Source organism: Pseudophryne corroboree, chromosome 8 (assembly GCF_028390025.1).
Source record: "Pseudophryne corroboree isolate aPseCor3 chromosome 8, aPseCor3.hap2, whole genome shotgun sequence".
NCBI lineage: Eukaryota > Metazoa > Chordata > Amphibia > Anura > Myobatrachidae > Pseudophryne > Pseudophryne corroboree.
The window spans coordinates 416732742-416759296 of NC_086451.1; the positions used below are offsets into that span (position 1 = coordinate 416732742).

At 49.6% G+C, this 26555-nt stretch overlaps 1 protein-coding gene across 1 annotated transcript in view; it reads right to left on the reverse strand.

Annotated features, from left to right (window-relative positions):
• CCER2 (coiled-coil glutamate rich protein 2) overlaps positions 1 to 26555 on the reverse strand; it is a 69438-nt gene that overhangs the window by 21594 nt on the left and 21289 nt on the right. Inside the window, exons 3-4 of the mRNA XM_063937934.1 lie at positions 8246 to 8339; positions 448 to 516 (exon numbers count right to left, since the gene is read on the reverse strand). Coding sequence (XP_063794004.1) covers positions 448 to 516; positions 8246 to 8339 — 163 coding nt within the window. The remainder of the gene's footprint in view (positions 1 to 447; positions 517 to 8245; positions 8340 to 26555) is intronic.

A 26555-nucleotide genomic window follows, 5' to 3' on the forward strand; every position in this document is an offset into this window, starting at 1 on the left:
CCTTCCTGTCAATCTTCTTGTGACCGTCAGTGCGAAGGAAAACTTCGCTAGAACCTGAGCACAACCACAAAGAGCTTTGAACCCGTACGTCGCGCGGTGCGCATTGCGGCCCATACGCATGCGCATAAATGCCATTTTTTCACCTGATTGCTGCGCTGCGAAAATCGGCAGCGAGCGATCAACTCGGAATGACCCCCAATATTCATTTTCATGCTCAACTTTGCAGTGCAGGCATTTAGTATAAACATGTGACTAGGGCTATTTGTGGGTCTCCTCCTATGTGTTGGTATCCTAGCTGTTACAGGAATCACCACAGGAACGCTGTCAGGGGATACGCTGTTCTGCCCTGGGAATAACATGCCCTGTTCTTACAGCTTTAGAACCAATGATCCCTATATTTCCCCAGTCCCTTTCAGGAACAAAGCCTCCAGTTACTGTCCAGGTTACCTTGGTGTGTCAGATCCTCCAATTCTCTGAGCAGATGCTGGTGGCGCAGGATGGAGATCAGTCGCTCATCTGTAAAATGCAAACATTCACACTGTAATACATGGCACGTCCATCAGTGTGTAGAGAACACTCACACTAACATGGGGGAATGTAACAGTCTGCAGGTAGAAGCCGTAGGCACCGGCATGATCCCAGCAAGTCTGGACGATATTTAAAGTGGAAATTTAAGAGGCAAAACCAGGTTGGTTAAGCTAACTGAATATGCCCCATGGGGACAGTGCCTGGGTGTGCAGAGACAGAAGGGGTACACATAGTGACAGTGCCTGGGTGCGCAGAGACAGAAGGGGTACACATAGTGACAGTGCCTGGGTGCGCAGAGACAGAAGGGGTACACACAGTGACAGTGCCTGGGTGCGCAGAGACAGAAGGGGTACACAGAGTGACAGTACCTGGGGGTGCAGAGACATAAGGGGTACACACAGTGACAGTGCCTGGGTGCGCAGAGACAGAAGGGGTACACACAGTGACAGTGCCTGGGTGCGCAGAGACAGAAGGGGTACACATAGTGACAGTGCCTGGGTGCGCAGAGACAGAAGGGGTACACATAGTGACAGTGCCTGGGTGCGCAGAGACAGAAGGGGTACACATAGTGACAGTGCCTGGGTGCGCAGAGACAGAAGGGGTACACAGAGTGACAGTACCTGGGGGTGCAGAGACAGAAGGGGCACACAGAGTGACAGTACCTGGGGTGCAGAGACATAAGGGGTACACACAGTGACAGTGCCTGGGTGCGCAGAGACAGAAGGGGTACACATAGTGACAGTGCCTGGGTGCGCAGAGACAGAAGGGGTACACAGAGTGACAGTACCTGGGGGTGCAGAGACAGAAGGGGCACACAGAGTGACAGTACCTGGGGTGCAGAGACAGAAGGAGCACACACAGTGACAGTGCCTGGGGGTGCAGAGACAGAAGGAGCACACACAGTGACAGTGCCTGGGTGTGCAGAGACAGATGGGGTACACACAGTGACAGTGCCTGGGGGTGCAGAGACAGAAGGGGTACACACAGTGACAGTACCTGGGGGTGCAGAGACAAAAGGCGTACACACAGTGACAGTGCCTGGGGGTGAAGAGACAGAAGGGATACACACAGTGACAGTGCCTGTGGGTGCAGAGACAGAAGGGGTACACACAGTGACAGTGCCTGGGGGTGCAGAGACAGAAGGAGTACACACAGTGACAGTGCCTGGAGTGCAGAGACAGAAGTGGTACACACAGTGACAGTGCCTGGGGCTGTAGAGACAGAAGGGGTACACACAGTGACATTGCCTGAGTGTGCAGAGACAGAAGGGGTACACACAGTGACAGTGCCTGGGTGTGCAGAGACAGAATGTGTACACACAGTGACAGTGGCTTGGTGTGCAGAGACAGAAGGGGTACACACAGTAACAGTGCCTGAGTGTGCAGAGAGGGAAGGGGCACACAGAGTGACAGTGGCTGGATGTGCACAGACAGAAGGGGTACACACAGTGTCAGTGCCTGGGGTACAGAGACAGAATGTGTACACACAGTGACAGTGCCTGGGGTACAGAGACAGAAGGGGTACACACAGTGACAGTGCCTGGTTGTGCACAGACCGAAGGAGTACACACAGCGACAGTGCCTGGGTGTGTAGAGACAGAAGGGGTACACACAGTGACAGTGCCTGGTTGTGCACAGACCGAAGGAGAACACACAGTGACAGTGCCTGGGGTACAGAGACAGAATGTGTACACACAGTGACAGTGCCTGGGGTACAGAGACAGAAGGGGTACACACAGTGACAGTGCCTGGTTGTGCACAGACCGAAGGAGTACACACAGTGACAGTGGCTGGATGTGCAGAGAAAGAAAGGGGTACATACAGTGACAGTGCCTGGGGCTGTAGAGACAGAAGGGGAACACAGTAACAGTGCCTGGTTGTGCACAGACAGAAGGGGTACACACAGTGACAGTGGCTGGATGTGCACAGACAGAAGGGGTACACACAGTGACAGTGGCTTGGTGTGCAGAGACAGAATGTGTACACACAGTGACAGTGCCTGGGGGTGCAGAGACAGAAGGGGTACACACAGTGACAGTGCCTGGAGTGCAGAGACAGAAAGGGTACACACAGTGACAGTGCCTGGGGGTGCAGAGACAGAAGGGGTACACACAGTGACAGTGCCTGGAGTGCAGAGACAGAAGGGGTACACAGAGTGACAGTGCCTGGGGGTGCAGAGACAGAAGGGGTACACACAGTGACAGTGCCTGGAGAGCAGAGACAGAAGGGGTACACAGAGTGACAGTGCCTGGGGGTGCAGAGACAGAAGGGGTACACACAGTGACAATGCCTGGAGTGCAGAGACAGAAGGGGTACACAGAGTGACAGTGCCTGGGGGTGCAGAGACAGAAGGGGTACACACAGTGACAGTGCCTGGAGTGCAGAGACAGAAGGGGTACACACAGTGATAGTGTCTGGGGGTGCAGAGACAGAAGGGGTACACACAGTGACAGTGCCTGGGTGTGTAGAGACAGAAGGGGTACACACAGTGACAGTGCCTGGGGGTGCAGAGACAGAAGGGGCACACACAGTGACAGTGCCTGGGTACACAAAGACAGAAGGGGAACACAGTGACAGTGGCTTGGTGTGCCGAGACAGAAGTGGTACACACAGTTACAGTGCCTGGTTGTGCACAGACCGAAGGAGTACACACAGTGACAGTGCCTGGGTGTGGAGAGACAGAAGGGGTACACACAGTGTCAGTGCCTGGTTACACAGAGACAGAAGGGGAACACAGTGACAGTGGCTGGATGTGCAGAGAAAGAAAGGGGTACATACAGTGACAGTGCCTGGGGCTGTAGAGACAGAAGGGGAACACAGTAACAGTGCCTGGTTGTGCACAGACAGAAGGGGTACACACAGTGACATTGCCTGAGTGTGCAGAGACAGAAGGGGTACACACAGTAACAGTGCCTGGGTGCGCAGAGACAGAAGGGGTACACACAGTAACAGTGCCTGGGGGTGCATAGACAGAAGGGGTACACACAGTAACAGTGCCTGAGTGTGCAGAGAGGGAAGGGGCACACAGAGTGACAGTGGCTGGATGTGCACAGACAGAAGGGGTACACACAGTGACAGTGCCTGGGGTACAGAGACAGAATGTGTACACACGGTGACAGTGCCTGGGGTACAGAGACAGAAGGGGTACACACAGTGACAGTGCCTGGGGGTGCAGAGACAGAAGGGGTACACACAGTGACAGTGCCTGGGGTGCAGAGACAGAAGGGGTACACACAGTGACAGTGCCTGGTTGTGCACAGACCGAAGGAGTACACACAGCGACAGTGCCTGGGTGTGTAGAGACAGAAGGGGTACACACAGTGACAGTGCCTGGTTGTGCACAGACCGAAGGAGTACACACAGTGACAGTGCCTGGTTGTGCACAGACCGAAGGAGTACACACAGTGACAGTGGCTGGATGTGCAGAGAAAGAAAGGGGTACATACAGTGACAGTGCCTGGGGCTGTAGAGACAGAAGGGGAACACAGTAACAGTGCCTGGTTGTGCACAGACAGAAGGGGTACACACAGTGACAATGCCTGGTTGTGCACAGACAGAAGGGGTACACACAGTGACATTGCCTGAGTGTGCAGAGACAGAAGGGGAACACACAGTAACAGTGCCTGGGTACACAGAGACAGAAGGGGAACACAGTGACAGTGGCTGGGTGTGCAGAGACAGAAGGAGTACACACAGTGACATTGCCTGAGTGTGCAGAGACAGAAGGGGTACACACAGTGACAGTGTCTGGGTGTGGAGAGACTGAAGGGGTGCACACAGTGACAGTGCCTGGGTACACAGAGACAGAAGGGGAACACAGTGACAGTGGCTGGGTGTGCAGAGACAGAAGGGGTACACAGAGTGACAGTGCCTGGTGCGCAGAGACAGAAGGGGTACACACAGTGACAGTGGCTTGGTGTGCAGAGACAGAAGGGGTACACAGAGTGACAGTGCCTGGTGCGCAGAGACAGAAGGGGTACACACAGTGACATCGCCTGAGTGTGCAGAGACAGAAGTGGTACACACAGTGACAGTGCCTGGTTGTGCACAGACCGAAGGAGTACACATAGTGACAGTGGCTTGGTGTGCAGAGACAGAAGGTATACACACAGTGATAGTGTCTGGGGGTGCAGAGACAAAAGGGGTACACACAGTGACAGTGCCTGGGTGTGGAGAGACAGAAGGGGTACACACAGTGTCAGTGCCTGGGTACACAGAGACAGAAGGGGAACACAGTGACAGTGGCTGGATGTGCAGAGAAAGAAAGGGGTACATACAGTGACAGTGCCTGGGGCTGTAGAGACAGAAGGGGAACACAGTAACAGTGCCTGGTTGTGCACAGACAGAAGGGGTACACACAGTGACAATGCCTGGTTGTGCACAGACAGAAGGGGTACACACAGTGACAGTGCCTGGGGGTGCAGAGACAGAAGGGGCACACACAGTGACAGTGCCTGGGTGTGTAGAGACAGAAGGGGCACACACAGTGACAGTGCCTGGGTGTGTAGAGACAGGAGGGGTACACACAGTGACAGTGCCTGGGTACACAAAGACAGAAGGGGAACACAGTGACAGTGCCTGGGGGTGCAGAGACAGAAGGGGTACACAGTGACAGTGCCTGGGTGTGTAGAGACAGAAGGGGTACACACAGTGACAGTGCCTGGGGGTGCAGAGACAGAAGGGGCACACACAGTGACAGTGCCTGGGTGTGTAGAGACAGAAGGGGCACACACAGTGACAGTGCCTGGGTGTGTAGAGACAGGAGGGGTACACACAGTGACAGTGCCTGGGTACACAAAGACAGAAGGGGAACACAGTGACAGTGGCTTGGTGTGCCGAGACAGAAGTGTTACACACAGTTACAGTGCCTGGTTGTGCACAGACCGAAGGAGTACACACAGTGACAGTGCCTGGGTGTGGAGAGACAGAAGGGGTACACACAGTGACAGTGCCTGGGTGTGGAGAGACAGAAGGGGTACACACAGTGTCAGTGCCTGGGTACACAGAGACAGAAGGGGAACACAGTGACAGTGCCTGGTGCGCAGAGACAGAAGGGGTACACACAGTGACAGTGCCTGGGGCTGTAGAGACAGAAGGGGAACACAGTAACAGTGCCTGGTTGTGCACAGACAGAAGGAGTACACACAGTGACAGTGCCTGGGTGTGGAGAGACAGAAGGGGAACACAGTGACAGTGGCTGGATGTGCAGAGAAAGAAAGGGGTACATACAGTGACAGTGCCTGGGGCTGTAGAGACAGAAGGGGAACACAGTAACAGTGCCTGGTTGTGCACAGACAGAAGGGGTACACACAGTGACAATGCCTGGTTGTGCACAGACAGAAGGGGTACACACAGTGACATTGCCTGAGTGTGCAGAGACAGAAGGGGTACACACAGTAACAGTGCCTGGGTGCGCAGAGACAGAAGGGGTACACACAGTGACAGTGTCTGGGTGTGGAGAGACTGAAGGGGTGCACACAGTGACAGTGCCTGGGTACACAGAGACAGAAGGGGAACACAGTGACAGTGGCTGGGTGTGCAGAGACAGAAGGGGTACACAGAGTGACAGTGCCTGGTGCGCAGAGACAGAAGGGGTACACACAGTGACATCGCCTGAGTGTGCAGAGACAGAAGTGGTACACACAGTGACAGTGCCTGGTTGTGCACAGACCGAAGGAGTACACATAGTGACAGTGGCTTGGTGTGCAGAGACAGAAGGTATACACACAGTGATAGTGTCTGGGGGTGCAGAGACAAAAGGGGTACACACAGTGACAGTGCCTGGGTGTGGAGAGACAGAAGGGGTACACACAGTGTCAGTGCCTGGGTACACAGAGACAGAAGGGGAACACAGTGACAGTGCCTGGTGCGCAGAGACAGAAGGGGAACACAGTGACAGTGGCTGGATGTGCAGAGAAAGAAAGGGGTACATACAGTGACAGTGCCTGGGGCTGTAGAGACAGAAGGGGAACACAGTAACAGTGCCTGGTTGTGCACAGACAGAAGGGGTACACACAGTGACAATGCCTGGTTGTGCACAGACAGAAGGGGTACACACAGTGACATTGCCTGAGTGTGCAGAGACAGAAGGGGAACACAGTGACAGTGCCTGGGTGCGCAGAGACAGAAGGGGAACACAGTGACAGTGCCTGGGTGCGCAGAGACAGAAGGGGAACACAGTGACAGTGGCTGGGTGTGCAGAGACAGAAGGGGTACACAGAGTGACAGTGCCTGGTGCGCAGAGACAGAAGGGGTACACACAGTGACAGTGCCTGGTGCGCAGAGACAGAAGGGGAACACAGTGACAGTGCCTGGGTGCGCAGAGACAGAAGGGGAACACAGTGACAGTGGCTGGGTGTGCAGAGACAGAAGGGGTACACAGAGTGACAGTGCCTGGTGCGCAGAGACAGAAGGGGTACACACAGTGACAGTGGCTTGGTGTGCAGAGACAGAAGGGGTACACAGAGTGACAGTGCCTGGTGCGCAGAGACAGAAGGGGTACACACAGTGACATCGCCTGAGTGTGCAGAGACAGAAGTGGTACACAAAGTGACAGTGCCTGGTTGTGCACAGACCGAAGGAGTACACATAGTGACAGTGGCTTGGTGTGCAGAGACAGAAGGTATACACACAGTGATAGTGTCTGGGGGTGCAGAGACAAAAGGGGTACACACAGTGACAGTGCCTGGTGCGCAGAGACAGAAGGGGTACACACAGTGACATTGCCTGAGTGTGCAGAGACAGAAGTGGTACACACAGTGACAGTGCCTGGGGCTGTAGAGACAGAAGGGGTACACACAGTGACATTGCCTGAGTGTGCAGAGACAGAAGGGGAACACAGTGACAGTGCCTGGGTGCGCAGAGACAGAAGGGGAACACAGTGACAGTGCCTGAGTGTGCAGAGACAGAAGGGGTACACACAGTGACATTGCCTGAGTGTGCAGAGACAGAAGGGGTACACACAGTGACAGTGCCTGGTAGTGCACATACAGAAGGGGTATACACAGTGACATTGCCTGAGTGTGCAGAGACAGAAGGGGTAGGCACAGTGTCAGTGCCTGTGTGTGCAGAGACAGAAGGAGTACACAGAGCGGCAGTGGCTTGGTGTGAAGAGACAGAAGGGGTACACACAGTGACAGCGCATGGGGGTGCAGAAACAGAAGGAGCACATACAGTGACAGTGGCTGGGTGTGTAGAGACAGAAGGGGAACACAGTGACAGTGCCTGGGTGCGCAGAGACAGTAGGGGAACACAGTGACAGTGCCTGGGTGCGCAGAGACAGAAGGGGAACACAGTGACAATGCCTAGGTGCACAGAGACAGAAGGGGAACACAGTTATAGTGCCTGGGTGCGCAGAGATAGAACGGGTACACAGAGTGACAGTGCCTGTGTGTACAGAGACAGAAGTGGTACACACAGTGACATGGCCTAGGTGCGCAGAGACAGAAGGGGAACACAGTGACAGGGCCTGGGTGTGCAGAAACAGAAGGGGCAAACACAGTGACAGTGTCTGGGAGTGCAGAGACAGAAGGGGAACACTTTCACTGTTGTCACCCTGAAACACCCAATTTCACTGAAAAACAGGTCAGGCCAAGTTTCGGGTCAGAATAGGATAGATAAATGGTAAATGTGCAAATTGGAATCTACGTAGTGCGTTATGCAGAAACTCCCGGCTTGTGCCCGTGAGCAGAGATCCATCAAATATAAAGGGACAGAACCTTCTTTGAGTACTCGGAGACAGCTGCTGCTGACCCTGTCTGACCCAGGTGTGGACAGCGACTCTGCTAGAACCTCCAAGATGCACCTTGTGACCTAGAGAGACAGAGGCAAGCTGTATTATCCTGCACACTACTTTCCATAAGACATACAGATGCAATAAGGCTTCAAGAATATCTGAGTCTCAGTATCCAGATAAATGCAAACCCCAGAGAACAGAAATATATGCTGCTACTCCATGATAGTGTCATGCACAGAAATAATCAGAGAGCCTTTTCCTCTGTCACTGTGAGGAGTCGGGCTAAACTGTATCATACAGACTCCTCAGAGCCCACCTCCTACAGTGACTGTGAGGAGCACTGCTACACTACGAGAGGCATGTCAAACACAGACCTACTGCGGAGTGCCTCCTCCTACAGCTACTGTGAGGAGCACTGCTGCACTATGAGAGGCATGTCAAACACAGACCTACTGCGGAGTGCCTCCTCCTACAGTCACTGTGAGGAGCACTGCTACACTACGAGAGGCATGTCAAACACAGACCTACTGCGAGTGCCTCCTCCTACAGCTACTGTGAGGAGCACTGCTACACTACGAGAGGCATGTCAAACACAGACCTACTGCGGAGTGCCTCCTCCTACAGCTACTGTGAGGAGCACTGCTGCACTATGAGAGGCATGTCAAACACAGACCTACTGCGAGTGCCTCCTCCTACAGCTACTGTGAGGAGCACTGCTGCATTATGAGAGGCATGTCAAACACAGACCTACTGCAGAGTGCCTCCTCCTACAGCTACTGTGAGGAGCACTGCTGCACTATGAGAGGCATGTCAAACACAGACCTACTGCGGAGTGCCTCCTCCTACAGCTACTGTGAGGAGCACTGCTGCACTATGAGAGGCATGTCAAACACAGACCTACTGCGGAGTGCCTCCTCCTACAGCTACTGTGAGGAGCACTGCTACACTACGAGAGGCATGTCAAACACAGACCTACTGCGGAGTGCCTCCTCCTACAGCTACTGTGAGGAGCACTGCTGCACTATGAGAGGCATGTCAAACACAGACCTACTGCGAGTGCCTCCTCCTACAGCTACTGTGAGGAGCACTGCTGCACTATGAGAGGCATGTCAAACACAGACCTACTGCAGAGTGCCTCCTCCTACAGCTACTGTGAGGAGCACTGCTGCATTATGAGAGGCATGTCAAACACAGACCTACTGCGAGTGCCTCCTCCTACAGCTACTGTGAGGAGCACTGCTGCATTATGAGAGGCATGTCAAACACAGACCTACTGCGAGTGCCTCCTCCTACAGCTACTGTGAGGAGCACTGCTGCATTATGAGAGGCATGTCAAACACAGACCTACTGCGAGTGCCTCCTCCTACAGCTACTGTGAGGAGCACTGCTGCACTATGAGAGGCATGTCAAACACAGACCTACTGCAGAGTGCCTCCTCCTACAGCTACTGTGAGGAGCACTGCTGCATTATGAGAGGCATGTCAAACACAGACCTACTGCGGAGTGCCTCCTCCTACAGCTACTGTGAGGAGCACTGCTGCACTATGAGAGGCATGTCAAACACAGACCTACTGCGAGTGCCTCCTCCTACAGCTACTGTGAGGAGCACTGCTGCATTATGAGAGGCATGTCAAACACAGACCTACTGCGAGTGCCTCCTCCTACAGCTACTGTGAGGAGCACTGCTGCATTATGAGAGGCATGTCAAACACAGACCTACTGCAGAGTGCCTCCTCCTACAGCTACTGTGAGGAGCACTGCTGCACTATGAGAGGCATGTCAAACACAGACCTACTGCGAGTGCCTCCTCCTACAGCTACTGTGAGGAGCACTGCTGCACTATGAGAGGCATGTCAAACACAGACCTACTGCGAGTGCCTCCTCCTACAGCTACTGTGAGGAGCACTGCTGCATTATGAGAGGCATGTCAAACACAGACCTACTGTGAGTGCCTCCTCCTACAGCTACTGTGAGGAGCACTGCTGCACTATGAGAGGCATGTCAAGCACATACCTACTGCGGAGTGCCTCTAGAGATGAGCGGGTTCGGTTTCTCTGAATCCGAACCCGCACGAACTTCATGTTTTTTTTCACGGGTCCGAGCGACTCGGATCTTCCCGCCTTGCTCGGTTAACCCGAGCGCGCCCGAACGTCATCATGACGCTGTCGGATTCTCGCGAGACTCGGATTCTATATAAGGAGCCGCGCGTCGCCGCCATTTTCACACGTGCATTGAGATTGATAGGGAGAGGACGTGGCTGGCGTCCTCTCCATTTAGATTAGGAGAGAGAGAGAGAGATTGACCTGAGGCTGATACTGTAGAAGAGAGTGCAGAGTTTAGTGACTGACCACAGTGACCACCAGCAGTGCAGTTGTTTTATTTAATATATCCGTTCTCTGCCTGAAAAAAACGGTACACACAGTGACTCAGTCACATACCATATCTGTGTGCACTGCTCAGCCCAGTGTGCTGCATGCCTGCATCATCTATGTATATATTATATATCTGACTGTGCTCAGCTCACACAGCTTATAATTGTGGGGGAGACTGGGGAGCACTGCAGTGCCAGTTATAGGTTATAGCAGGAGCCAGGAGTACAAGACAGTCACATACCATATCTGTGTGCACTGCTCAGCCCAGTGTGCTGCATCATCTATGTATATATTATATATCTGACTGTGCTCAGCTCACACAGCTTATAATTGTGGGGGAGACTGGGGAGCACTGCAGTGCCAGTTATAGGTTATAGCAGGAGCCAGGAGTACATATTATATTAAAATTAAACAGTGCACACTTTTGCTGCAGGAGTGCCACTGCCAGTGTGACTGACCAGTGACCTGACCACACTGACCACCAGTATAGTTAGTAGTATACTATATTGTGATTGCCTGAAAAAGTTAAACACTCGTCGTGTGACTTCACTTGTGTGGTGTTTTTTTTTTTTATTCTATAAAAAACTCATTCTGCTGACAGACAGTGTCCAGCAGGTCCGTCATTATATAATATATATACCTGTCCGGCTGCAGTAGTGATATATATATATTTTTTATATCATTATTTATCATCCAGTCGCAGCAGACACAGTACGGTAGTTCACGGCTGTAGCTACCTCTGTGTCGGCACTCGGCAGTCCATCCATAATTGTATACCACCTACCCGTGGTTTTTTTTTCTTTCTTCTTTATACATACATACTACTACATCTCTTTATCAACCAGTCTATATTAGCAGCAGACACAGTACAGTACGGTAGTTCACGGCTGTGGCTACCTCTGTGTCGGCACTCGGCAGTCCGTCCATAATTGTATACCACCTAACCGTGTTTTTTTTTTCTTTCTTCTTTATACATACATACTACGACATCTCTTTATCAACCAGTCTATATTAGCAGCAGACACAGTACAGTACGGTAGTTCATGGCTGTGGCTACCTCTGTGTCGGCACTCGGCAGTCCGTCCATAATTGTATACCACCTAACCGTGGTTTTTTTTTCTTTCTTCTTCATACATACATACTACGACATCTCTTTATCAACCAGTCTATATTAGCAGCAGACACAGTACAGTACGGTAGTTCACGGCTGTGGCTACCTCTGTGTCGGCACTCGGCAGTCCGTCCATAATTGTATACCACCTAACCGTGGTTTTTTTTTCTTTCTTCTTTATACATACATACTACGACATCTCTTTATCAACCAGTCTATATTAGCAGCAGACACAGTACAGTACGGTAGTTCACGGCTGTGGCTACCTCTGTGTCGGCACTCGGCAGTCCGTCCATAATTGTATACCACCTAACCGAGGTTTTTTTTTCTTTCTTCTTCATACATACATACTACGACATCTCTTTATCAACCAGTCTATATTAGCAGCAGACACAGTACAGTACGGTAGTTCACGGCTGTGGCTACCTCTGTGTCGGCACTCGGCAGTCCGTCCATAATTGTATACCACCTACCCGTGGTTTTTTTTTCTTTCTTCTTTATACATACATACTACTACATCTCTTTATCAACCAGTCTATATTAGCAGCAGACACAGTACAGTACGGTAGTTCACGGCTGTGGCTACCTCTGTGTCGGCACTCGGCAGTCCGTCCATAATTGTATACCACCTACCCGTGGTTTTTTTTTCTTTCTTCTTCATACATACATACTACGACATCTCTTTATCAACCAGTCTATATTAGCAGCAGACACAGTACAGTACGGTAGTTCACGGCTGTGGCTACCTCTGTGTCGGCACTCGGCAGTCCGTCCATAATTGTATACCACCTAACTGTGGTTTTTTTTTCTTTCTTCTTCATACATACATACTACGACATCTCTTTATCAACCAGTCTATATTAGCAGCAGACACAGTACGGTAGTTCACGGCTGTAGCTACCTCTGTGTCGGCACTCGGCAGTCCGTCCATAATTGTATACTAGTATCCATCCATCTCCATTGTTTACCTGAGGTGCCTTTTAGTTGTGCCTATTAAAATATGGAGAACAAAAATGTTGAGGTTCCAAAATTAGGGAAAGATCAAGATCCACTTCCACCTCGTGCTGAAGCTGCTGCCACTAGTCATGGCCAAGACGATGAAATGCCAGCAACGTCGTCTGCCAAGGCCGATGCCCAATGTCATAGTACAGAGCATGTCAAATCCAAAACACCAAATATCAGTAAAAAAAGGACTCCAAAACCTAAAATAAAATTGTCGGAGGAGAAGCGTAAACTTGCCAATATGCCATTTACCACACGGAGTGGCAAGGAACGGCTGAGGCCCTGGCCTATGTTCATGGCTAGTGGTTCAGCTTCACATGAGGATGGAGGCACTCAGCCTCTCGCTAGAAAAATGAAAAGACTCAAGCTGGCAAAAGCAGTAGCACCGCAAAGAACTGTGCGTTCTTCGAAATCCCAAATCCACAAGGAGAGTCCAATTGTGTCGGTTGCGATGCCTGACCTTCCCAACACTGGACGTGAAGAGCATGCGCCTTCCACCATTTGCACGCCCCCTGCAAGTGCTGGAAGGAGCACCCGCAGTCCAGTTCCTGATAGTCAGATTGAAGATGTCAGTGTTGAAGTACACCAGGATGAGGAGGATATGGGTGTTGCTGGCGCTGGGGAGGAAATTGACCAGGAGGATTCTGATGGTGAGGTGGTTTGTTTAAGTCAGGCACCCGGGGAGACACCTGTTGTCCGTGGGAGGAATATGGCCGTTGACATGCCTGGTGAAAATACCAAAAAAATCAGCTCTTCGGTGTGGAACTATTTCAACAGAAATGCGGACAACAGGTGTCAAGCCGTGTGTTCCCTTTGTCAAGCTGTAATAAGTAGGGGTAAGGACGTTAACCACCTCGGAACATCCTCCCTTATACGTCACCTGCAGCGCATTCATAATAAGTCAGTGACAAGTTCAAAAACTTTGGGTGACAGCGGAAGCAGTCCACTGACCAGTAAATCCCTTCCTCTTGTAACCAAGCTCACGCAAACCACCCCACCAACTCCCTCAGTGTCAATTTCCTCCTTCCCCAGGAATGCCAATAGTCCTGCAGGCAATGTCACTGGCAATTCTGACGAGTCCTCTCCTGCCTGGGATTCCTCCGATGCATCCTTGCGTGTAACGCCTACTGCTGCTGGCGCTGCTGTTGTTGCTGCTGGGAGTCGATGGTCATCCCAGAGGGGAAGTCGTAAGCCCACTTGTACTACTTCCAGTAAGCAATTGACTGTTCAACAGTCCTTTGCGAGGAAGATGAAATATCACAGCAGTCATCCTGCTGCAAAGCGGATAACTGAGGCCTTGACAACTATGTTGGTGTTAGACGTGCGTCCGGTATCCGCCGTTAGTTCACAGGGAACTAGACAATTTATTGAGGCAGTGTGCCCCCGTTACCAAATACCATCTAGGTTCCACTTCTCTAGGCAGGCGATACCGAGAATGTACACGGACGTCAGAAAAAGACTCACCAGTGTCCTAAAAAATGCAGTTGTACCCAATGTCCACTTAACCACGGACATGTGGACAAGTGGAGCAGGGCAGGGTCAGGACTATATGACTGTGACAGCCCACTGGGTAGATGTATGGACTCCCGCCGCAAGAACAGCAGCGGCGGCACCAGTAGCAGCATCTCGCAAACGCCAACTCTTTCCTAGGCAGGCTACGCTTTGTATCACCGGTTTCCAGAATACGCACACAGCTGAAAACCTCTTACGGCAACTGAGGAAGATCATCGCGGAATGGCTTACCCCAATTGGACTCTCCTGTGGATTTGTGGCATCGGACAACGCCAGCAATATTGTGTGTGCATTAAATATGGGCAAATTCCAGCACGTCCCATGTTTTGCACATACCTTGAATTTGGTGGTGCAGAATTATTTAAAAAACGACAGGGGCGTGCAAGAGATGCTGTCGGTGGCCAGAAAAATTGCGGGACACTTTCGGCGTACAGGCACCACGTACAGAAGACTGGAGCACCACCAAAAACTACTGAACCTGCCCTGCCATCATCTGAAGCAAGAAGTGGTAACGAGGTGGAATTCAACCCTCTATATGCTTCAGAGGTTGGAGGAGCAGCAAAAGGCCATTCAAGCCTATACAATTGAGCACGATATAGGAGGTGGAATGCACCTGTCTCAAGCGCAGTGGAGAATGATTTCAACGTTGTGCAAGGTTCTGATGCCCTTTGAACTTGCCACACGTGAAGTCAGTTCAGACACTGCCAGCCTGAGTCAGGTCATTCCCCTCATCAGGCTTTTGCAGAAGAAGCTGGAGACATTGAAGGAGGAGCTAACACGGAGCGATTCCGCTAGGCATGTGGGACTTGTGGATGGAGCCCTTAATTCGCTTAACAAGGATTCACGGGTGGTCAATCTGTTGAAATCAGAGCACTACATTTTGGCCACCGTGCTCGATCCTAGATTTAAAGCCTACCTTGGATCTCTCTTTCCGGCAGACACAAGTCTGCTGGGGTTGAAAGACCTGCTGGTGAGAAAATTGTCAAGTCAAGCGGAACGCGACCTGTCAACATCTCCTCCTTCACATTCTCCCGCAACTGGGGGTGCGAGGAAAAGGCTCAGAATTCCGAGCCCACCCGCTGGCGGTGATGCAGGGCAGTCTGGAGCGACTGCTGATGCTGACATCTGGTCCGGACTGAAGGACCTGACAACGATTACGGACATGTCGTCTACTGTCACTGCATATGATTCTCTCACCATTGAAAGAATGGTGGAGGATTATATGAGTGACCGCATCCAAGTAGGCACGTCACACAGTCCATACTTATACTGGCAGGAAAAAGAGGCAATTTGGAGGCCATTGCACAAACTGGCTTTATTCTACCTAAGTTGCCCTCCCACAAGTGTGTACTCCGAAAGAGTGTTTAGTGCCGCCGCTCACCTTGTCAGCAATCGGCGTGCGAGGTTACATCCAGAAAATGTGGAGAAGATGATGTTCATTAAAATGAATTATAATCAATTCCTCCGCGGAGACATTGACCAGCAGCAATTGCCTCCACAAAGTACACAGGGAGCTGAGATGGTGGATTCCAGTGGGGACGAATTGATAATCTGTGAGGAGGGGGATGTACACGGTGATATATCGGAGGGTGATGATGAGGTGGACATCTTGCCTCTGTAGAGCCAGTTTGTGCAAGGAGAGATTAATTGCTTCTTTTTTGGGGGGGGTCCAAACCAACCCGTCATATCAGTCACAGTCGTGTGGCAGACCCTGTCACTGAAATGATGGGTTGGTTAAAGTGTGCATGTCCTGTTTTGTTTATACAACATAAGGGTGGGTGGGAGGGCCCAAGGACAATTCCATCTTGCACCTCTTTTTTCTTTTATTTTTCTTTGCGTCATGTGCTGTTTGGGGAGGGTTTTTTGGAAGGGACATCCTGCGTGACACTGCAGTGCCACTCCTAAATGGGCCCGGTGTTTGTGTCGGCCACTAGGGTCGCTAATCTTACTCACACAGTCAGCTACCTCATTGCGCCTCTTTTTTTCTTTGCGTCATGTGCTGATTGGGGAGGGTTTTTTGGAAGGGACATCCTGCGTGACACTGCAGTGCCACTCCTAAATGGGCCCGGTGTTTGTGTCGGCCACTAGGGTCGCTAATCTTACTCACACAGTCAGCTACCTCATTGCGCCTCTTTTTTTCTTTGCGTCATGTGCTGATTGGGGAGGGTTTTTTGGAAGGGACATCCTGCGTGACACTGCAGTGCCACTCCTAAATGGGCCCGGTGTTTGTGTCGGCCACTAGGGTCGCTTATCTTACTCACACAGTCAGCTACCTCATTGCGCCTCTTTTTTTCTATGCGTCATGTGCTGATTGGGGAGGGTTTTTTGGAAGGGACATCCTGCGTGACACTGCAGTGCCACTCCTAAATGGGCCCGGTGTTTGTGTCGGCCACTAGGGTCGCTTATCTTACTCACACAGTCAGCTACCTCATTGCGCCTCTTTTTTTCTTTGCGTCATGTGCTGATTGAGGAGGGTTTTTTGGAAGGGACATCCTGCGTGACACTGCAGTGCCACTCCTAGATGGGCCAGGTGTTTGTGTCGGCCACTAGTGTCGCTTAGCTTAGTCATCCAGCGACCTTGGTGCAAATTTTAGGACTAAAAATAATATTGTGAGGTGTGAGGTATTCAGAATAGACTGAAAATGAGTGGAAATTATGGTTTTTGAGGTTAATAATAATATGGGATCAAAATGACCCCCAAATTCTATGATTTAAGCTGTTTTTTAGTGTTTTTTAAAAAAAACACCCGAATCCAAAACACACCCGAATCCGACAAAAAAAATTCGGTGAGGTTTTGCCAAAACGCGGTCGAACCCAAAACACGGCCGCGGAACCGAACCCAAAACCAAAACACAAAACCCGAAAAATTTCAGGCGCTCATCTCTAAGTGCCTCCTCCTACAGCTACTGTGAGGAGCACTGCTGCACTACGAGAGGCATGCCACGCACAGACCTACTGCAGAGTGCCTCCTCCTACAGCTACTGTGAGGAGCACTGCTGCACTACGAGAGGCATGTCAAACACAGACCTACTGCGGAGTGCCTCCTCCTACAGCTACTGTGAGGAGCACTGCTGCACTATGAGAGGCATGTCAAACACAGACCTACTGCGAGTGCCTCCTCCTACAGCTACTGTGAGGAGCACTGCTGCACTACGAGAGGCATGTCAAGCACAGACCTACTGCAGAGTGCCTCCTCCTACAGCTACTGTGAGGAGCACTGCTGCACTACGAGAGGCATGTCAAACACAGACCTACTGCGGAGTGCCTCCTCCTACAGCTACTGTGAGGAGCACTGCTGCACTATGAGAGGCATGTCAAACACAGACCTACTGCGAGTGCCTCCTCCTACAGCTACTGTGAGGAGCACTGCTGCACTACGAGAGGCATGTCAATCACAGACCTACTGCGAGTGCCTCCTCCTACAGCTACTGTGAGGAGCACTGCTGCACTACGAGAGGCATGTCAAGCACAGACCTACTGCGAGTGCCTCCTCCTACAGCTACTGTGAGGAGCACTGCTGCACTATGAGAGAAATGTAATGCATAGACTTATCAGAAAGCGCCTCCTCCCAATATCACTGCGCAGCGTCCAGCACCATATGCTCAGTATTGTTGTTTTTTTGCTGTCAATAGAGATATTTAACAGTATGCAGCTTGGGCACCTGCCAGGTATACTGTGACAGTGTTTCAGTATTTACCAATAACTACGATTGTAGTAAGTTCTCCATAACTTGACAAGGGGAGAGTTGCAGCCCCAGGGGGTCATCAGTCTCACCATGCTACACCAGTCTCTCTATACCACACCAGTATCTGTATACCACACCAATCTCACCATGCTACACCAGTCTCTCTATACCACACCAGTATCTGTATACCACACCAATCTCACCATGCTACACCAGTCTCTCTATACTACACCAGTCTCACCATGCTACACCAGTCTCTGTATAACACACCAATCTCACCATGCTACACCAGTCTCTGTATACCACACCAGTATCTGTATATCACACCAATCTCACCATGCTACACCAGTCTCTCTATACCACACCAGTCTCACCATGCTACACCAGTCTCTGTATACCACACCAATATCACCATGCTACACCAGTCTCTGTATACCACACCAGTCTCTCTATACTACACCAGTCTCTATACCACGCCAGTCTCTCTACACCAAACCAGTCTCTGTATACCACACCAGTCTCTGTATACCACAGCAGTCTCTCTATACCACACCAGTCTCTCTGTACCACACAAGTCTCACTATACCACACCAGTATCACTATACCACACCAGTCTCACCATGCTACACCAGTCTCTGTATACCACACCAGTCTCTATATACCACACCAGTCTCTGTATACCATACCAGTCTCTCTATACCACAACCACATCAGTCTCTGTATACCGCACCAGTCTCTCTATACCGCACCAGTCTGTGTATACCACACCAGTCTCTCTATACCTCACCAGTCTCTCTATACCACACCAGTCTCTCTATCCCACACCAGTCTCTCTATCCCACACCAGTCTCACTATATTACACCAGTCGCTCAATACCGCACCAGTCTCTCTATATCACACCAGTCGCTCGATACCCACCAGTCTCTCTATATCACACCAGTCTCTCTATACCGCACCAGTCTCTATATACTGTACCAGTCTCTCTATACCACACCAGTCTCTCTATACCGCACCAGTCTCTCTATATCACACCAGTCTCTCTATACCGCACCAGTCTCTCTATATCGCACGATTCTCTCTATACCGCACCAGTCTCTCTATATCACAACAGTCTCTCTATACCACACCAGTCTCTCTATACCGCACCAGTCTCTCTATACCGCACCAGTCTCTCTATATCACACCAGTCTCTCTATACCGCACCTGTCTCATTATACAGCCCCTGTCTCATTATACAGCACCTGTCTCTGTATACCGCACCAGTCTCTCTACACCGCACCAGTCTCTCTATATCGCATCAGTCTCTGTATACCACACCAGTCTCTCTATACCGCACCAGTCTCTCTATACCGCACCAGTCTCTCTATACCACACCAGTCTCTCGCCAGTGCCTTCTGAACCATTTAGCTCACCGCACGTCCCTGCTCTATACCACACCAGTCTCACTATACCACACCAGTCTCTCTATATCACACCAGTCGCTCGATACCACACCAGTCTCTATACCGCACCAGTCTCACTATACCACACCAGTCTCTCTATATCACACCAGTCTCTCTATACCGCACCAGTCTCTCTATACCACACCCGTCTCTATACCGCAACAGTCTCTGTATACCACACCAATCTCTCTATACCACACCAGTCTCTGTATACCACACCAGTCTCTCTATATCGCACCACTCTCTCTATATCGCACCAGTCTCTCTATATCGCACCAGTCTCTGTATACCACAACAGTCTCTGTATACCACACCAGTCTCTGTATACCACACCAGTCTCTCTGTACCACACCAGTCTCTCTGTACCACACCAGTTTCTTTATACCGCACCAGTCTCTTTATACCGCACCAGTCTCTGTATACCACACCAGTCTCTCTATACCGCACCAGACTCTCTATATCACACCAGTCGCTCAATACCGCAACAGTCTCTCTATACCGCACCAGTCTTTGTACACCACACCAGTCTCTCTATACCGCACCAGTCTCTCTATATCACACCATATTTATAGATTTAGCAAAAACAGTGGTTGGCACTTCTGGGAGCTTTTAATAATGAAACCACATTATAGCATGTCGCCTAGTTGCTATAGATGCATATGTGCATACATATGTCTATACATACACAGACAAACATACACACACACACACACACACACACACACACACACATACAGTATATACACACAGCATATTTACAAACACACACATAGCATACATATTACATACACACAGTATACATACACACAGCGTACACAACACACACATAGCTTACATACACACAGCATACAAATACACACACACACACACACACACACACACACACACACATATAGTATACATATATACACAGAGCAGCATACCTACATACATACATACATACATACGATACGTACATAAAGCAGACACACACATACAGTAGCATACAGACACATGATATACACACACATGCAGCATACTTACATACACACAAATAGCACACATACACACAGTATATACACACACCTATATATTATACACACACCTGTTTCACATAAACATAAAAAGCAGCCACTATACATAAGCCACCATAACTTACGTATATATTCATTAGTCAGTAGCCACCATAATTTACTATAAAACGCTGGCCCCCCTACCCCTCCCCGGCTAATGGGTCACCAATCAGCAAAATTTATTAGAGCTCCCCCTCTCCGCGGCGTAACGCACCTGCAGATGATCTCTCACTAGAGACGATCGCTGCTTCAGCCAGCCCGAGAATGCCTAAGAGGAGCTGCCCGCTGCAGCTCCCCCTACATGCAGACAGACAGCCCAGCAGCCTGGCAATGTAAGGAGACAGCTCTGCCTCCTTATACTTGCGACACCGAACTCCGTTGTTAAAATAAAAAAAATATATATATATCGGTCAAATGCGCCGCTGGATCAGCGGGTGGGCGGGGGTTTCGTGCACCGGAAATTTTTCGGGTTTTGTGTTTTGGTTTTGGGTTCGGTTCCGTGGCCGTGTTTTGGGTTCGAACGCGTTTTGGCAAAACCTCACCGAATTTTTTTTGTCGGATTCGGGTGTGTTTTGGATTCGGGTGTTTTTTTTCAAAAAACCCTAAAAAACAGCTTAAATCATAGAATTTGGGGGTCATTTTGATCCCAAAGTATTATTAACCTCAATAACCATAATTTCCACTCATTTTCAGTCTATTCTGAACACCTCACACCTCACAATATTATTTTTAGTCCTAAAATTTGCACCGAGGTCGCTGGATGACTAAGCTCAGCGACCCAAGTGGCCGACACAAACACCTGGCCCATCTAGGAGTGGCACTGCAGTGTCACGCAGGATGGCCCTTCCAAAAAACACTCCCCAAACAGCACATGACGCAAAGAAAAAAAGAGGCGCAATGAGGTAGCTGTGTGACTAAGCTCAGCGACCCTAGTGGCCGACACAAACACCTGGCCCATCTAGGAGTGGCACTGCAGTGTCACGCAGGATGGCCCTTCCAAAAAACACTCCCCAAACAGCACATGACGCACAGAAAAATGAAAGAAAAAAGAGGTGCAAGATGGAATTGTCCTTGGGCCCTCCCACCCACCCTTATGTTGTATAAACAGGACATGCACACTTTAACCAACCCATCATTTCAGTGACAGGGTCTGCCACACGACTGTGACTGAAATGACGGGTTGGTTTGGACCCCCACCGAAAAAGAAGCAATTAATCTCTCCTTGCACAAACTGGCTCTACAGAGGCAAGATGTCCACCTCATCATCATCCTCCAATTCATCACCGTGTACATCCCCCTCCTCACAGATTATCAATTCGTCCCCACTGGAATCCACCATCACAGCTCCCTGTGTACTTTGTGGAGGCAATTGCTGCTGGTGAATGTCTCCATGGAGGAATTGATTATAATTCATTTTAATGAACATCATCTTCTCCACATTTTCTGGAAGTAACCTCGTACGCCGAATTCTGACAAGGTGAGCGGCGGCACTAAACACTCTTTCGGAGTACACACTTGTGGGAGGGCAACTTAGGTAGAATAAAGCCAGTTTGTGCAAGGGCCTCCAAATTGCCTCTTTTTCCTGCCAGTATACGTACGGACTGTCTGACGTGCCTACTTGGATGCGGTCACTCATATAATCCTCCACCATTCTTTCAATGGTGAGAGAATCATATGCAGTGACAGTAGACGACATGTCCGTAATCGTTGTCAGGTCCTTCAGTCCGGACCAGATGTCAGCATCAGCAGTCGCTCCAGACTGCCCTGCATCACCGCCAGCGGGTGGGCTCGGAATTCTGAGCCTTTTCCTCGCACCCCCAGTTGCGGGAGAATGTGAAGGAGGAGATGTTGACAGGTCGCGTTCCGCTTGACTTGACAATTTTCTCACCAGCAGTTCTTTGAACCCCTGCAGACTTGTGTCTGCCGGAAAGAGAGATACAACGTAGGTTTTAAATCTAGGATCGAGCACGGTGGCCAAAATGTAGTGCTCTGATTTCAACAGATTGACCACCCGTGAATCCTTGTTAAGCGAATTAAGGGCTCCATCCACAAGTCCCACATGCCTAGCGGAATCGCTCAGTGTTAGCTCCTCCTTCAATGTCTCCAGCTTCTTCTGCAAAAGCCTGATGAGGGGAATGACCTGACTCAGGCTGGCAGTGTCTGAACTGACTTCACGTGTGGCAAGTTCAAAAGGTTGCAGAACCTTGCACAACGTTGAAATCATTCTCCACTGCGCTTGAGACAGGTGCATTCCACCTCCTATATCGTGGTCAGTTGTATAGGCTTGAATGGCCTTTTGCTGCTCCTCCAACCTCTGAAGCATATAGAGGGTTGAATTCCACCTCGTTACCACTTCTTGCTTCAGATGATGGCAGGGCAGGTTCAGGCGTTTTTGGTGTTGCTCCAGTCTTCTGTACGTGGTGCCTGTACGCCGAAAGTGTCCCGCAATTCTTCTGGCCACCGACAGCATCTCTTGCACGCCCCTCTCGTTTTTTAAATAATTCTGCACCACCAAATTCAAGGTATGTGCAAAACATGGGACGTGCTGGAATTTGCCCATATTTAATGCACACACAATATTGCTGGCGTTGTCCGATGCCACAAATCCACAGGAGAGTCCAATTGGGGTAAGCCATTCTGCGATGATCTTCCTCAGTTGCCGTAAGAGGTTTTTAGCTGTGTGCGTATTCTGGAAAGCGGTGATACAAAGCGTAGCCTGCCTAGGAAAGAGTTGGCGTTTGCGAGATGCTGCTACTGGTGCCGCCGCTGCTGTTCTTGCGGCGGGAGTCAATACATCTACCCAGTGGGCTGTCACAGTCATATAGTCCTGAGTCTGCCCTGCTCCACTTGTCCACATGTCCGTGGTTAAGTGGACATTGGGTACAACTGCATTTTTTAGGACACTGGTGAGTCTTTTTCTGAGGTCTGTGTACATTTTCGGTATCGCCTGCCTAGAGAAATGGAACCTAGATGGTATTTGGTACCGGGGACACAGTACCTCAATCAAGTCTATAGTTGGCTCTGCAGTAATGATGGATACCGGAACCACGTTTCTCACCGCCCAGGATGCCAAGGCCTCAGTTATCCGCTTTGCAGCAGGATGACTGCTGTGATATTTCATCTTCCTCGCAAAGGACTGTTGGACAGTCAATTGCTTGGTGGAAGTAGTAAAAGTGGTCTTACGACTTCCCCTCTGGGATGACCATCGACTCCCAGCAGCAACAACAGCAGCGCCAGCAGCAGTAGGCGTTACACTCAAGGATGCATCGGAGGAATCCCAGGCAGGAGAGGACTCGTCAGAATTGCCAGTGACATGGCCTGCAGGACTATTGGCATTCCTGGGGAAGGAGGAAATTGACACTGAGGGAGTTGGTGGGGTGGTTTGCGTGAGCTTGGTTACAAGAGGAAGGGATTTACTGGTCAGTGGACTGCTTCCGCTGTCGCCCAAAGTTTTTGAACTTGTCACTGACACTGACTTATGATGAATGCGCTGCAGGTGACGTATAAGGGAGGATGTTCCGAGGTGGTTAACGTCCTTACCCCTACTTATTACAGCTTGACAAAGGCAACACACGGCTTGACACCTGTTGTCCGCATTTCTGTTGAAATACTTCCACACCGAAGAGCTGATTTTTTTGGTATTTTCACCAGGCATGTCAATGGCCATATTCCTCCCACGGACAACAGGTGTCTCCCCGGGTGCCTGACTTAAACAAACCACCTCACCATCAGAATCCTCCTTGTCAATTTCCTCCCCAGCGCCAGCAACACCCATATCCTCCTCATCCTGGTGTACTTCAACACTGACATCTTCAATCTGACTATCAGGAACTGGACTGCGGGTGCTCCTTCCAGCACTTGCAGGGGGCGTGCAAATGGTGGAAGGCGCATGCTCTTCACGTCCAGTGTTGGGAAGGTCAGGCATCGCAACCGACACAATTGGACTCTCCTTGTGGATTTGGGATTTCGAAGAACGCACAGTTCTTTGCTGTGCTTTTGCCAGCTTAAGTCTTTTCATTTTTCTAGCGAGAGGCTGAGTGCTTCCATCCTCATGTGAAGCTGAACCACTAGCCATGAACATAGGCCAGGGCCTCAGCCGTTCCTTGCCACTCCGTGTGGTAAATGGCATATTGGCAAGTTTACGCTTCTCCTCCGACGATTTTATTTTAGATTTTTGAGTCCTTTTTTTACTGATATTTTGTGTTTTGGATTTTACATGCTCTGTACTATGACATTGGGCATCGGCCTTGGCAGACGACGTTGATGGAATTTCATCGTCACGGCCATGACTAGTGGCAGCAGCTTCAGCACGAGGTGGAAGTGGATCTTGATCTTTCCCTATTTTTGGAACCTCAACATTTTTGTTCTCCATATTTTAATAGGCACAGGTAAACAATGGAGATGGATGGATACTAGTATACTTATGGATGACGAGTGACTGACGACACAGAGGTAGCTACAGCCGTGGACTACCGTACTGCGTCTGCTAGTATAGAGATGATAATGATATAAAAAATATATATATATCACTACTGCAGGTATATATAATATAATGACGGACCTGCTGGACACAGTCAGCAGACTCCTAAACTACTAGAAGAAGATAGAAAAAAAAAACCCACCACAGGTAGGTATACAATTATGGACGAGCACTGACGACACAGAGGTAGCTACAGCCGTGGACTACCGTACTGCGTCTGCTAGTATAGAGATGATAATGATATAAAAAATATATATATATCACTACTGCAGGTATATATAATATAATGACGGACCTGCTGGACACTGTCAGCAGACTCCTAAACTACTAGTATGAAGAAGATAGAAAAAAAAACCCCACCACAGGTAGGTATACAATTATGGACAAGCACTGACGACACAGAGGTAGCTACAGCCGTGGACTACCGTACTGCGTCTGCTAGTATAGAGATGATAATGATATAAAAAATATATATATATCACTACTGCAGGTATATATAATATAATGACGGACCTGCTGGACACTGTCAGCAGACTCCTAAACTACTAGTATGAAGAAGATAGAAAAAAAAACCCCACCACAGGTAGGTATACAATTATGGACGAGCACTGACGACACAGAGGTAGCTACAGCCGTGGACTACCGTACTGCGTCTGCTAGTATAGAGATGATAATGATATAAAAAATATATATATATCACTACTGCAGGTATATATAATATAATGACGGACCTGCTGGACACTGTCAGCAGACTCCTAAACTACTAGTATGAAGAAGATAGAAAAAAAAACCCCACCACAGGTAGGTATACAATTATGGACGAGCACTGACGACACAGAGGTAGCCACAGCCGTGGACTACCGTACTGCGTCTGCTAGTATAGAGATGATAATGATATAAAAAATATATATATATCACTACTGCAGGTATATATAATATAATGACGGACCTGCTGGACACTGTCAGCAGACTCCTAAACTACTAGTATGAAGAAGATAGAAAAAAAAAACCCCACCACAGGTAGGTATACAATTATGGACGAGCACTGACGACACAGAGGTAGCCACAGCCGTGGACTACCGTACTGCGTCTGCTAGTATAGAGATGATAATGATATAAAAAATATATATATATATCACTACTGCAGGTATATATAATATAATGACGGACCTGCTGGACACTGTCAGCAGACTCCTAAACTACTAGTATGAAGAAGATAGAAAAAAAAAACCACCACAGGTAGGTATACAATTATGGACGAGCACTGACGACACAGAGGTAGCTACAGCCGTGGACTACCATACTGCGTCTGCTAGTATAGAGATGATAATGATATAAAAAATATATATATATCACTACTGCAGGTATATATAATATAATGACGGACCTGCTGGACACTGTCAGCAGACTCCTAAACTACTAGTATAAAGAAGATAGAAAAAAAACCCCACCACAGGTAGGTATACAATTATGGACGAGCACTGACGACACAGAGGTAGCCACAGCCGTGGACTACCGTACTGCGTCTGCTAATATAGAGATGATAAAGATGATAGAGATGAACAAAAAAAATATAACACTACTGCAGGTAAATATTTATATAATATAATGAATGACGGACCTGCTGGACACTGTC